Source organism: Thalia democratica, chromosome 3, assembly GCF_965202585.1.
Source record: "Thalia democratica chromosome 3, ktThaDemo2.hap1.1, whole genome shotgun sequence".
Lineage (NCBI taxonomy): Eukaryota > Metazoa > Chordata > Thaliacea > Salpida > Salpidae > Thalia > Thalia democratica.
Window position 1 is genome coordinate 32665999 of NC_139167.1, and position 15970 is coordinate 32681968.

The following is a 15970-nucleotide window of genomic DNA, read 5'->3' on the forward strand; positions in this document are numbered from 1 at the left end:
TAATAAAATAGTATGTTATCGAAAATTAACTAAAAAACAAATAAATTTTTTAACATAAATAAGAAACCAAAAAATAAAATGCTTTAACATTTTTGTTAAAGTTTTTTGGACTAGTGTAAAAAATATACAAAACTCGGTATAAAAAAAAGATTGAAATAATTAATAACAAAATTTAAACTGGATATTAGCTTTGAGTAAAAACATTTTGAGTTTGAAAACGAAAACGAACTACTTTATTGAATAAGCTTGAACTAAATATTAACCACACAAAATTTATTCAATAATTAAACTTTAACAATTTGCAATTGTCGCTTGTTTAAAGCAAATTATTCGCAACTAAAAGTTTAACGTTCTACTAACCATTTTCAACTATTTATGACGTCACATTTCATTTTTGTTCGTCTGATTGGCTGTCAAAATTTAAAAAATGCATCTTAGTACCCTGTCGTTTGTTTATAATAAATTGTTTATAAAACGATATAACAGTAAGCTAAAAACTTCTACCATTACCTTTTCAAATAACGTTATCATCATAATAAACTACTTTTTTTTTAATTATAAACTTTCAGGATTTATAACTTGTTAAACAACGAGTCTTTAGATACTAGCTAAAAAAAATTGAAAGTGTAAACAATACAAATGCATTAAATAAATGTTAAAAAAAATTATGAGGCAATTTTGTACTGCTCTTAAAACTTTGAAAACAAGCAAAAAATTTTTTAACACATTACTTAAGTATTGCATTAGCTTAAAAATTAAATCAGTAAAAATGCAAGCGATATTTTTTATAAAGTCAGGAGATAAGGTTCGTTATTTTCTTTACATATTTTGTTGAATAAAAGACTTTTTATTTGGTAACGGATTTTTTTGAACAAGTTTTTATTTGCATCAATTTTTTTTGGTTTTAGTCCACCCAAATTACCATAATGATTTATAATCAGTCACTTCTATAAAAACAACACTTTTAAAATGGTTAAAATACATAAATTACAGGTAAAATACAAAATTTTATTTATTTTATATTTGTTTATATCTCGAAAACCAATTTTTTTTTACACTACAAGTAATAATCTTAATTAAACCAATAATTTTTTATCATAAAATGTTTTTTTTTTTCATATACATAAACTTTTGTCTATTTTTTAAGCTCAAATGCCTTTTTTTTGTAAAAGCCACTAACTAGCACTAGAGAGCACTAATGTAAAACTAACCACGAGCTATAGAAAAAGATCATTAAGGTAGATGTCAAATTGACTCATAGCTAAAAGCTATATGAGTATTTAAATTCAACATCGTGATTTTTTATGAGGCAAATGAATTTATTTTATGAGGCAATCTAACTCGTTTATCTTCTTTTGTAAGGTGATGAAACATAAAAAAAAATAATTATAAGTAATTACAAAATTTTATATCAGTTTAATACTAACATTCATTTCTAAGTCGACGTTTTATTCTTGTATTTCAGTTTAAAACTAATACTTATTAGAAAAACATAAAGAATAGTTCTAAAAAAATTACCTCATGTTATTGTACTTTATTTTTTAGCGCAAAAAATTAATATACAAGCAAAGTTTCCTTTCAGCTGCTAGTATAATTTAAAATTAATAAGTATTTTTTTTTTAAAGTTTAGAATTAAAATTATATTTTATACCTTCGAAAAAGAATAAGTATTTTATTTTGAATGATATATACTGAAAGAAAAAACTAAAATTTACTTTAAATAGTTTGCTTAACTTATTAAGTTCGATCAGACATAGTTTATAAAAGTTCAGGGTAGCATTTAACTATTTTAAAAGTTTACTCGATTATTATTTTATATTATGTATATTATCACGTAAATTATCAATAAATGGTTAAAATATTAGCATAAATATGCTTATGTTTTTTATTAGATTATTTTTTTTACTTGGAAAAAATTTTATAAATATAAATACAGCGTCACTAACAACTAAATATTAAATATTACTAGATTTTTTGATAATTCATTATATGTCCGTTAAAGTACGTGATAGATACTTTTTTTTGTCAATATGTTCATTCTACTGTACTAAGAAGACAAATAGTCTGAAAGTGTTATATTTGCTTAAAACAACACATGTTTAAAATGTTATAAGTTCTACAAACTAAAGCTTTGATATCTTGTATGTACTTTTTAAAACTTTTTTTAATTCGTAGGTTTCAAATCTCATGTGTCCCCTAACTAACATACATGGTACAACAATGTTTTTATAAGTTAGTAATATGTTTAGTTTAACACACTAATTCTTATTCAGAACAAAAAATACCTAAACTATAAAAGTAGTAAAAGGGTTTTTAACTTTATTATTCAACTAATTAAAGCGTTTTCTTCTGTTATGTTTTTAGATATATTGGTGTTAAATAAGTCTTAAAAAGAATTTGAATCCCAGTTAAGTTTGATGAATTTGTTTTAGTTATTATTATAGTGTTTTATAGCTATCGTTACTATATTTAAACTATACTTTAAAAAAATGCGACTATTAGTTTGTCAATACTATTTAAAAAAATTTAGTTAAAACTTAAATACTCTCAATATTAAAAGTTAACAAGCTCTAATTTTATTGGGCTAAAATATTTTCAACATGTGCACGGTAAATTTAAATTCAAAGCTTTTTTTTGTTGAAAAAGTTTTACAAACAGTTTTAAGTTACTAATTTAGGAAACTGTAAGTCTAGTGCTAAATAATTTCGAATAGATAGTAATGTGTTAACTCATAGTACTTTATATTGTTCATTTTCAATCAATTTTTTATTTTACAAATGCTTAGTAAATTAAATACTTTGAAAAAATGTAGAAATAAATTTGAAGCCCCGATAAGTGAATCTCTGCTAATTAAACGTTATAATCCAGTTTTAAACAAACAATTAACTAAGCCGGGTATTACCAATACACTAGGAATTTTTGACTAGTTAGATATTTATTAGTTTAACAATGTGTAAATATTTATGTAACGTGTTATTTTATTGTAACATATAATTTTAATTTATAAATCTTTATATACTAAACTGTTTAACACTAATTTTTAGTTATTTTGCACAGTATTTTGTTGATAATGACTAATGAAAAGTTGAAACGTCATCTGCAAATAAATTTTAAACTTAGACTGTGTTTTTTTGAATTGGTATTTAAAAACTCCAGTATCCCCCCCAGGTTTTTGTACACAAATTAGAAAGATAAACCTGATAAGATATCAATTGGTTCGTATGATTTGTTCCACTGAACCGCTTTATACTGAAACAAAAAAGATTTAAAAATTATAATCGAAATAGGTTATCCAACAGAGTTGTTTTAAGAGTTATAGAATCACACGATGACAAAATTAGGAAACCTAATTTGTTTGGACCTGGAAAATTTTCTTGCATTTCTTAAACTACCATATATACTTATAAATGTGAAAAGCGTATAAAAAACGAGATTAGCTAAAATCGTGCACATTGAAATTGATATACCCCATGAATGAAACAAAAATGTATAATTATGTAACTAAAGACCGAAATTTCCTACGTACGCACTGCCGGTATTATGCTTTCTTTTTGCGTTGTGCTTAAAATGCGTACCAGGGTGGAAAGTATCAAAAAGCGGAAAGGTGGAAATTGCACGAGGGGACAAAATTGCACAATGATTTATTTACACGAAGACAATTTTGGGCGAAGTGTCAATTTTGCACGAGTTACAATTTTGCTTTGAGGCTAATCATTGCACAAGACTAAATATAAAGAAGAAAAAATATTAAAAATTATTAAAAAACATTAAAAAACAAAAAGAAAAAGAAAGTTAGTGGCCCGAGGTAAAGGAGTAATGACTAACAACAAGTAGAAGTTATCTTAAGATGACTAACAAGAATATAATTGCAAAGTATGAACATGATATAACTTAAACTTAAGGTTTAGCCCACAAACAAAGCAATATAAAAAAAAGTACTTAAATATTCAGCTAGCTGTAGAATCGTTTCTCAAAGTCCATTTTTGACACCTTAAAGGAGAATTATTCAAAACTAGTTTTTTAAGGCAAAAAATTGTTTTTGTGTGACGTTATTTTTGAAAAGACAACGTAAAAAACTTAAAAATCAAAGACTGAATTGTAAAAAATAAAGACCTTGGAAAAGACGCCAATACCTTTTTAAAGAACATTTTTGTCTTTGTGCTGGATAATTTTCCGAAACACGGTTACATCGGATTCTTGGCGAGTTCTACACTAAATGCTTCATCGTTATTAAAAAAAAAAATTAACTGTCCTGGATATGAGTTAACTAAATCACTGAATAAGTTTACAATATAGTTTTGAATGCATATAAGAAATTTTGACTAACAATAATAAATTAATTAGAAATTGTTATCTTAAGTAAAAGAAAGAAGAACTCCCAAGATTCGAAGTATTTATTTTACAACAATTGGATTCAAAAGTTTTTACTGAAAGTTTTAAATTATTATTAGATCATGATAAAAGTAATCAAATTTTGTTTGCTGTCATTCAAAGCTAAAAAAAAAATGAAACCTAAATATCCTATAAATACTTATTATGAACTACAGAAGGCTATTTTATTATCAATACTTATACTGTTACATATTTGTCTTAACTAAATAGAAATTTCTCAACTTACTGAAATGAAAAAGATCTTATTTAAATTAAGATGATGTGCAAATTAAAATTTTATTTACAACCAGGTTTTACTGACAAAAAAGTTGCGACCTCTTAAAGTAAAATAAAATAATGGACTGCTTATAAAAAATAAAATAGTAAAAAGTTTTTCTTTACATTTAATAAATTTAGAATTTTTTTTTTAGTTAAGACTGTATAAGTATTTATAAGAAAAATAGCATCCTGTAATTTATGATAAGTGTTTGAAGAATATTAAGGTTTTAGTTTTTATTTTTCAAGCTTTTATTGGCAACAAACAAAATATGATTTCTTTTATTATAGTTTGATGATATTCAGAATATTTTAATTAAAACTTTTTAATCCAACTGTCATAAAATAAATCCATTTTATCGAACTGTGTATATATTTTAGTAAGTGCTTAAAAATAGTAAAAATGATATTACTAGTTTTTAAATTTAAACAAAAGTAATTCTAAATAACCCTTTTGAAGTAACCTCTCCGGCTCTTCTATGATATAATACCTTAAAAATGAAAGAAATGACTAAAAATTCTTTATTTAGTTTCATTTATTTAATAGAAGCGAACTACCGCATCAATTAAGTTAGTATTTGGCCAGATTTTAACCTAAAAAGGCATTTTCAGGCCGGATTTAGATCCGGATACTGAAACAAAGTAGATCAATAATTATTGTTTAAAACATTATCATCGGTTAGCAATGGAAAATATAACAATCTCGGTCAGATTCATACCTTTTTAAAGTTATTTCGCTACAATAAGTACAATAAGTCTTAAATTGAACTTTCTGTGCAAAAAAATATGTTTTTAATTCTTTTATAACTGAGAGGCTTCATTTTTTACAACTCTACTCAATAACTTATGAAAAAAAATCTAATTGCTTTTATTGTGTCCGATTTAAACATTTTGTTTATCTTTTTGAAATTCTAAAATATAAGACAACTCATTTTTTTTTCTTTATTCAGGGTTAACAAGCTCAAAGTTAAAAGCATCTTTTAAAAATATAGCTAGTAAATAACAAGAAACAAATACTCGATATTTTAGAAATATTTGCTTTTGTTTTATATAACTTAAAACATCTAAAATCAATGTGTTTTGTAATAAAAAAGGCTCTAAAATCTTCATTTATATAAAACATTTACATAAAATATTTTAAACAAGTTATTTAAACAGAAAACTTATGTAACATTATCTAATGTACACTATTATATAAATTTTTTAGCAATATATTCTAAATAATTATTAGTAAAAAAAAAAAACGTTAATAGAAAACAATATATTAATAGTAAAAATCAAAAATTAAAAATACGTTTAAAAATTATTTTATAACTTTAACTAGAATCCGAAACGTTTTATTTAAATACTAAGAGAAATTTTCTGTAAAACTCTTGGTTAAAATATTCAGAATAAAATAAATTTTTAAGCCATAAACATTGCATCTAACTAGCTTTTTTAGTCTTTTATTTTAACAATTTTCGTTCAAATATATCTCAGCAGTTTGAAACAATCCTTAAGTTAAACATCCTATAAAGTGTTTAAATACAAAAGAAATATTGTTTTTAGTCGCACAAACTAAAATTTAGGTGTTTTAACGCAGAAAAAGTTTCTAAGACTTTCAGTAACTTTACTTGTACATTCTTGCCACCAATCTTCATTAACATCATAGCGATAAACGACTGTCGAGTCATTTCCAAAAACATAAACATAATTTCCTACAAGTATGGCGCTTGTGAAAGCTACTTTGAACCAAAAATATTCATCCAAGAGTTCTGAACCGGGCATAACGGCGAATCTTTTACTAGTACTATCGTACACTTCACACGGGTGATCTATAACAAACAATTTGCTTTTTACCGCAACTAAACTGTGAAACCTTCTACTTATCACCATACTGGGCATCTCAGACCAGCTGTTTGGTAGCACATCGTACGATTCCACAGTGTCTAGTGAAATATCATTACCTATATCAACATCAAAAAGGTAAGTATAGGGATCTTCATAACAATATCCCCCGCACACTACAATAGTTTCTTCAAACACGGTGCACGCTGCTCTCACCCTTTCTTCATTCATTGAAGCGTCCACTGTCCATTGATAACTTTTCGTATCAAACTTTAAACAGGTGTTTGTTGAAGCTTCGCTTCGGTGTTTTTCACCTCCGAAAATGAAAACCTGATCCATAAAAGCACATGCGCAAAAGTTTATAGTCGAACTTTCGATCATTTCAGATACTTCAGTCCAAGTGTTTGTGAATGGTGAATATTTGTCAACTGATGTTTTTAATATTTGGTCAACATACTTGTTCGGCATACATTTATGTATACATTTTGATCTTTGGCAACTAAACACAAATATTTCTCCTTTCACATAAACAGCATGAGAATAGAGACTTTCATTAATCAATGATGGAAAAGCTTGTACTCTGTTCATGTCACACTCGTTTATCTGGGTTACATTTCTAACAGCAGCATTCAATTTTGTGTTGAAGCCTCCGCAAACAAGTATGTTGAACTGATCTTGTGAACAATATCTACTTGGTTGGTTCATATTCAGTTTTTTATTGTCACAATGGTCTTTATTATGTAGGAGCTGTTTTAAAACTGCAACACATTCCACTGTTTCTAACAAACAAGATGGGTCATTCAAAAGGTATCTTAAAGTGTCTTTTGAAAGCAAGTTGAGGCGTGTTGTGAGTAAAAGATCTTTTGAATATTGTCTGCGTTCTTCTGTATCGTGTTCTATCCACTTTATAGCGAACTTATAAATTTCAAGTTCAGATGTTATAAGAAGTTCAGAACTTGAAAGTATTCTTTTTATATCAATAAAACTTATTTCTAAAAAACTTCTGTTTTCAACAAGCGCATTGAAACAACGTTTTATAAAATCATTTATCACCTTTTTAAGACTTGGTAATTGTAAAGTTTTAATCAATTGAAAAATTGTCAGCGCGTTTAAAATATTTACTTTTTTTTCAATGATTATGCAAAGTAAATTCCTTACATTTTCGTCAAGAGTTCTTTTGCTTGATTTAATTATTGTAACTAGATCTTTATTTTCAAGCCTTCCACCTTTAAAAAAAGTTAATGTTATTATGAATATTAAGTAAAAGTTTTTAAAATTTTATTGATAAGTATTTTTAATAATTAGAGTCATGAACTTTAAAAATTTTCAGCAAAACTAGATATATTTTTTAATTTGAAAAGGAAAGTTATCTATTAATAAAACTAATAATTTTTTTAAAAGCATTAACGAACTACAAATAATTAAAATCATTAAGGATTTTCTATAAGTTTTTACTCAAAGCTTTAATAGATAATTTAGCAAATAACTGGGACAAAATTTTATATTCAAAGGTTACTTTAATAATTATATATATTTTTTAGTAAAAAATAATCAAAGTAACTTGTTTTTATTTGTTTACTTAATTGACAAATGTCAAAGTTAATGATACAAAAGCGAAGACTAATATAAACAATACAAGAAAACAACTAATTTTATTTTTTTAACTGCATTTTAGTGCGTTTAGCATATTATTAGAAATATTATAAGGTTTATAAGCAATCTTTAAAAAAATATATACTTTGTTACGTGTCAAATAATTAAAAAAAATTGGCAAACTTATAGTAAAAAACAGCTTCTGCACAATTCAATATATGTTTTGATTTGTGTCGTCTGTTCTTATTTTAGGTTATTTTGCTATTTTTGTTTATGAACTGAGCTAAATTTTATCATTAAAACTAATATCCCAAAAATTAAAGAAAAATTCAAATATATAAGTAACCGATCTTACCACCCTGAGCATGTCTTAATACAATATTCTACAACAATTAAAGCAATAAAAAAATAAATAAAAATGTATCAGTTAACGAAAATCATTTAACCGTAAATAAAAATACAGTTACCAATAAGCTCTCGAATCCGCCTATTACAAATATGATTAAGTTTACCAAAAAAACTTAGAAAAATAAAAACTATTTTTTACAATGAGCCTTTTTACTTAAATGTAGCCACTTAAATTGGCATAGAAACTTTAACTTAATTCGACAAACATTAAAAATATTTTATAGTTCAAAAGAAAATTTTACCTAACACGATAACAAAAACTTAACAGTAAAAATTATTGTAACTCAAGAACGAAATAAATTCATTTAAGACAATATTTACTTAGAATGCAGTCTGACTTACGGAGGTTCAATAAAATATATAGTGTAAGAAATTAACTCGCAGTTTCACAGCTAATATAACAATTAAAAGTAGCTTCAGTAATCATAAAGCAAGTTTTAACAATAAACTCTAAAAGATAAACTTTTAAATTAGACATGTTAATTTATAACCGAAATAAAGACTGTAATTAAAAATTGGTGATACTATGCAGAACGTAAACAATACATAAGTTATATTAAATATGTAATTTATGAAGCTTTGATCTTTCTAAGAATCTTGAAAAAATTAGATATTAAAAAATTTAAATGCCAATTTGTAATTAAAAGAACTGAAAAAAAAGGATAAAATTAAATATTGTCAATTTTTAAACAGTTGTTATGTGGGTTTGTCAATTTTTTTTTTATTTATGGAATTTGAAAATTTACACAAGAATTTGAAACTTTTTAGTTTTCTTTAATTTATTTTTTTTCAAAAGTGGTTTAATAAAAAATACTTATTATGCCTTTGTAATATCTAAACAAATAAAAGTTAAGTCTTTTTATCATAGTAGAAGTTGAGTATGTAAACTTTAAATATTTAAAGTGCACCCTAGAATTTACATATGACAAACGTTTTATTAGTTTGATAATCGCTGTCTTCTTATGTTAAGGTCTTGCGAAACAAGTTTAATCATAAGAACAACAAATGCTTAACCAATTTATAAAACATATTGTTTTTTATAACTCATCAGCAATAAATCTGAAGTATTATCTTAAACTTAATTGTTTTATAGTTTTAAAATTTTAATGAAATTAATTTTGTATTCAATACGTTTATAAGTAATATGTGCACTAATGTTAAAAATTAAAGCTAACAAAACTATAAACTTGCCTAAGTTAAAAAATTGGATGGTATTGTCTTCGAATTGCTTTGCAGAGTTTTCTTTACAAAACTTTAACATTTTAATTTTTTTTAAATTAGGTTCTTTTTGATCAGCATCTCTTATAATCATATTGTCAAAATTTTCTCTGATGTTTTGGTTTACTTCTTTTGAGATTTCATTCATATCTTTATTCTATTTTAAGTTTGATAGAAATGTATAAACAGTGACAGAAAACAAATATATAATAGAAGATTTTAAGAAACTACTTAAAAACAGAAAAATTGGACAAACAACAAAATAAAGCTGCTAAAAAAACTTACATTTTTCAAGTAGAATATTTATAAAAGTTGCTATAATTTATTTTATAGTAATTGTATTTATTTACTTAATATCTATATTTTTGACTACAAAAGAAAAACTTGATGGCTTATTTCTGTTACTCTGCATAGACATTTTGTTTAGTCGTACAGAAAACTCAATAATATTGAAATATTAAAAAAAAAAAGCTTTATTTAGGTTGTATAAGACATTTCTTTTAAACTATTTAAATATTAAACTAATTAAACTTAATTAAACCTATTCATTAAAACTAAACTAATTATTTTTAAATAGAAAGCTTTATTTACAATAAAAAAAGAAAACTAAAAAAAACTTCTTATTTTTTTCACCTAGTGTTAATCTAAATATTAGGATAAAAATTTAGGGTTAAAGAATTTAGAACTTCTTAAAATTATTAAAACTCAAAGTTTTTCATGTTTGACATATATATATATATATAATTTTGAGTTTTTAAATAATCATATATTTTTTGCTATTCTACTAAAGGAAATTATTATAATAAACAGTCAAAACTAAATTTAATATATCTTAAATCAAAATACAATATTTATATAAAACACATAATTTTCTTTTACTAAGAAACGTTATATTAATAGGTAAAATATAAGTTATATCTTAATCAGCCTAGAGTTGCCACACTTAAAATTAAAGCCAGCATTAATTACCAAAATCAAGCCTGAGTTACATTAAGGTAGCCAGAGTTTGCCTGAGTTTTAAAAAGCAAACCTATTTAAATAAGCTAAAAAATATTGAATTAAATTTAACAACCTTGAAACGCCAACATAATAACATATTAATTTGTAGAAAAATTAAAATGTTTAAAGATCAAAAACTACTATGGGGTTTATAAAAGTAAATATGGTTTTAAGCCCAAATTATCAAAGTTCAGGTTTTTGACAACCCTGTAACTGAAATCTGATCTAATAATAACAAATATAGTGTTTATTTTAGATTTAGTTGCCACGGATCATCTAGTGCATCTAAAATATTGTTAATATTTTCATTGTTTAGATCAGGGTTGCCTAAAAATTTTGGCAAATTTTCTATAGGTTTTCAAAATATTTTTCAGGTTTTTTAATGTACACTTTTTTAGTCTATTTTCAGTATAAATCTTATTTTGAGATAAAAACTGAGTCAATTAGTATTATAACATTGAAAAGATATTGTAAGGCTAATTTAAATATATGTTTTTGATAAAGTTTTTGTGATGATGACAAAAATCTATTATATACATGAGAACAATTTTGTGTCAAATCAAAATTTTATTACTTTAAATGTTAAAACTACTAAAATTTTAGGTTTTTCCATTGATTTTTAGACAAATTTTCAGACTTTTTTAGGATTTTTTTTCAAAATTTCCGAAATTACAGGTTTTTCCAGGTTTGTTTGCCTAAACTTTTAGGTTCTAGTTTCATCAAGGCACTCAGGTTTTTTGGCAAGACTTTTAAATTTTAAACATACATATTTTTCCATCTTTGTAAAGTATGTTTTTATGCAAATATATTTAAAAGACTTAACATACTATACTTTAAAATCTAGCTTATAGTAAAAAAAAATTCAAATTAACACCTTAAGGTTTTTTGAAGTCTTTTTTCTAGGATTTCTTGACTTTTTCTAGGTTTTATAAGAAATTTTTTTAAGTTTTAGTTTGGAAACAAATTTAAGGTAAAATCTGTTTGAAAAAGCAAAATAAATAACAATAATCTTTATGTATCTAGTTAAAAATACTTGAACTTTATAGCTGTAAAGTTTATTTACAAAAAAAAAATTGTATTAGAAATTAGGTGATATAAGCCTAACAAAATCAGCTGAATACAAGAGCAAAACAAATTGTTAAAATTATTGTTTTCCTAGTAAAATCTGCACTCGGAAAATATTTTTTGTTTTGTTGAAAAGATTTATATTAAATACTTTACAATTTTTTTAAGTTTTAACTAATTAATATTTTCTGTGTTTAGATGCATACTTTGAGATACACAAATGAACATAAAACTGTCAAAGAAAGTTATTTTAAATAAAATGTATATAGCATATTTAAATGAGGTTTTCCAATTCTAGTTATTGCATAGACTCCACTATTTAAGCTATAAATGATAGATAAATAAAAAGTCTGAGTTACATCTCTTTATTTTGAGACACTTAAATTTAGAAACAATAAAATATAGCTCAATAAATTGTAAATCTTTTGCAAAAAAATATCATACCTGAGGTTTTTAAATACCTCAGAATAGTTCTCCTGGATAAGTGTAATTCAGTCTCAACTTTTCAAAAACAGTTTAAGTAGCCAAGTGGCAAAGATATTGTTGCTACCTCGTTTGAACTTATAACTAAAAGTAATTAAAAAACTCTTAAAAATTTTGAGATATAGTACTAAAAAAAATAATAAGTTTGACTAAAATTTTTATATCATATAAAATGCATGTTTGCTGCATTTCAAAATATTTAAATTAAGTGAAGCTATATATACATATATATATAAGTTTGACAACGAATTTCAATAAACTTAAAAATTTGTTGTTTTATTTTTTAAGGAACAACAACCCAAAAATCCTTTAGAGCTAACAATAGAAATCTATAATAAGAAAAAAAGCTATATTTACTATAGAAAAATCCTGTGCAATAAATTTTCATATTTTTTCAAAAAAGTCACATTTCACTGTTCTTTTTTAAATAAAAAACAATTATATTTTTTGAAGATCCCTCCCTTTGCTAGTAAGTTAAAAACTAGTTCTTAATACAGTCAACTCCAAGATTATTTTAGTTTTAGTCAGTCAACCAAATTTTTTATAAATAAACTATAAAAATATGAATTGAGTTATAGTTCTTAAAGATTGATAAAATTTGAAGGGAAAAACAAGAAAAAATAAATTTCAAATTTTTTTAACTTAATTTAAAAGACTATTTGTTTTCTTTACATCCTGTTGGTTTTAATAAAAACTGCTTTGTATGAGAAAAACTACCACAATGTGCTGGAAATGACCATATTAAGGAATATATTGATTATGTGATCATTTCAAACTATTTCTTAACTTCGGTTTGAATTCAATATTCATTATAAATTTAATACCAGGTTCAAAAATCTACATATATAATATCAAGGCGCGAACACGACTGTTGAAATTCGAATTCTTTGTTTTTTAATTACCACAACTCAAAATGTATTGTATAGTAAAAAAATAATTATCTTTATGTAGGTTTTATTGATACCTATAAGCCATTTTCATTTTTTTACGAAATTTAAACATTTTTTGAGATTTAGTTAAAGAAGTTTTTATTGAATTTAATTTTTTTTTAAATTAAGTCTATTTGTGATGTAAAGCTTTTATATTTACGTAAAACAATGTTTAAAAAAAAATGTTTCAAAAACTACGAAATAACGAGTAAGATAGTATTAAAAAATTAAATACATTAATTACAAGTACTTTAAATTCTCAAACTAAATTTTTTAGTATGATAACTAACAGTATTTTTTTTCGTATTAGTCTAGTTGTAACTAAAGTTCAAAAACTTTATAATAAACACTAAATTAGTTTGTTTTTTAACAATGTTTTTTTAGAGTTAAATGATACTATGACATTGAAATAGAATTCAGAAATTTTAAATAGTACGTTTTAAACGTAAAAATATAATACTTGAACAAAGGTTTAACTAAAATAAAAAATTAAAACTTTTTTTTTCCTCAATAATGCAACAGTAATTAAAAAGTTTTTGAATTATTTAAGTTAATAAATAACTAATTAAAAAGTAATTAGACATTTAATTCATAAGTGCTTAGAATTTTTTGCTTTTGAAACTTTATGCAGCCCTGCTAGCTAAAACAATAATGGCTCTCTATTTCATTACGAATTCAAAAGGATAATAAATTCAGATGTGTTGAGTAAAAAGGCACCAATTTTACATTTATGAAGTTTATAATTTAATTGAGTTGTACTTCATTTTTGTTCTCATATATACTAGGTTTGTTATTTTATTTATTTAGTTTTGTTTCATTTCTAATAAAGTATTTTTCATTATGTATTTAGTTCATTACTACAGGTTTTTATCTTTTCTCTTGAATCTGTTTCTATTAAAATAACATTTAGGCTTTTTTCCCATGAAAATACAAAAATAAAAATACTTGTGTGTAATTTATTTCTTTTAAGTAAAGTCTTTCTCAGGCCATCTCTATACAGTAAGACATTATCTAAATAACTCAGTCTTAACTAGGAGCTTTTTCTACTCATATCTTTTAAGACTATCTTGTCAGTTTATGACATATGTTTTATGGATAAATTTTGGTTTTTTAATAAGAAGATCTAGTTCACGAAACCATGTAGTTATTTAATGTATCTTTTGTTTGGTTAATTTACTTACCCATCAATTTACATGTTAATGATTACTATTCATTTGATTTTATAATGAATGACTTGTTATTAATATTGAAGGGATTTATTTAAAATAAGTAGAGTCAACTATTTCTGACTTCTTCATTCTAACATTAGGTAATCATGATAGATATGGTAAAAATTAAAATTAAACCATCATTGATAGTCATTAATTTCATCTATGGAGTTAGTTTTTGCTTAACTAGTTCTAAAAAATTTCAAGAGTATATATTTTTTCTTTAAGTCTAAATGTAAGATTTAAGTTTTACGTGTATATGTGTGTAGTGTATGTAGTAGATCAACAAAAAACATTACAGTGTTTTATAAAACTTGTGTTGGTAGAGGCTTTAATCTTTATTTTATTAAGTATTTCCAATTAGTTTTATAAGTTTAATTTATTTTATTATTTTTTGCTTAAGTGTTATGTTTCTTATTTCTTAGGCTTAGATCTTTGATGTTATTATAAAAGTGTTTTAGACATTCAAGTTTTGATACCAGTTCTAAGCTTATAGTAATTACTTTCTATTATACTATAAACTATAGCTTATTTTAGAAATTTTAACTAAATTCATTTATTTTATAGCTACTCAGTTCAGTTAAGATCTTATAATTGTTTCAAATGAATTATAAAAAAGCAAACTTGAAACCTAATAAATTAATTACCTTTATATTATTGGATTTTTTTTATGATAAAGAATAGTTAAAACAAGAATTATTAACAGTTAGTTATAATTGATAACAGTTGAAACTTTTTTGTACGAAAAATAAAAAAATATATCACTTGTTTAAATATGTTGTGTTAAAACAGTAAAAAGCCATTTAGCTTGCTGTCAGTTTGAAAATGACTTGTAATTAACAAACTAATACATTTTAGAAGCTTATTTAAACTTATATATTAAATTACCTAATGGATCAGTTTACATCATATATTGAGTCGGGGAAGAAATTTATTAAGGATTTCATCACATTAGTAAAAAGATGCCACAAACCTGATTTCCAGGAATACAAAAGAACTGCCAAAGCAGTAGCTTTGGGAGTAACTTGCATGGGTTTCTTGGGATTTATTGTCAAGCTCATTCATATTCCAATTAGTTTAATACTTGTTGGATAATATTTCTTAGTAATTGTAGTATATTTTTATGTTGTTTTTAGTACTTAAAACCAACCTTACTACATCTCTAGCAGAACATAAGTTTTTTAGAAGTTTAATTTAATAAAAGTTTTAAAGTATTTTCGAATAAATAAACAAAAAAATGTTGCACAGTATATTTGATATCTATAAATTAACAATACAAGTACAAAATAACTATTATATTTAAATATTAAGTTTATTTTGTTGTTTTTATCCTTTAACAAAACTTGATTGCATTTGTAAATAAACAGTTTTAGTTTAAATCTAAAGAAATGTACAAACAAATCAACTTCAAGCATTTTTAAAGTACTACTTGAGGTTAGTGGAGCAAAGAAATAGTACAAACGTTGTTCTATCATTATATTAACCTTTAAAAATTTTTATAGGTGTACTTTTTATTCGTTTTTTTTTAATACTGTTAATTGAACTTTAGCTCCCACATATTAAAAATAACTCTTAATTAGGCCTTTTTTCCAC

The 15970-nt window shown here is 24.0% G+C and overlaps 1 protein-coding gene across 1 annotated transcript; it reads right to left on the reverse strand.

Moving 5' to 3' along the window:
* Positions 1 to 6204: 6204 nt before the first annotated feature.
* LOC145832204 (kelch-like protein 26) lies at positions 6205 to 15438 on the reverse strand. Its single transcript, XM_082939527.1, has 2 exons — positions 15351 to 15438; positions 6205 to 7700 (listed from the first exon to the last, which is right to left on the reverse strand). The coding sequence occupies exons 1-2, from the start codon at positions 15436 to 15438 to the stop codon at positions 6205 to 6207; spliced, it is 1584 nt and encodes a 527-aa protein (XP_082795653.1).
* Positions 15439 to 15970: the final 532 nt, after the last annotated feature.

Excerpts from the sequence above, each read along its gene's own strand:
- LOC145832204 (XM_082939527.1), bottom strand. The coding sequence starts at position 15,438 with ATGAGCTTGACAATAAATCCCAAGAAACCCATGCAAGTTACTCCCAAA. Across the intron at positions 7,701-15,350 it reads TTTGTATTCCTGGAAATCAG|GTGGAAGGCTTGAAAATAAA; the intron begins GTTTGTGGCATC and ends CTTTTTTTAAAG.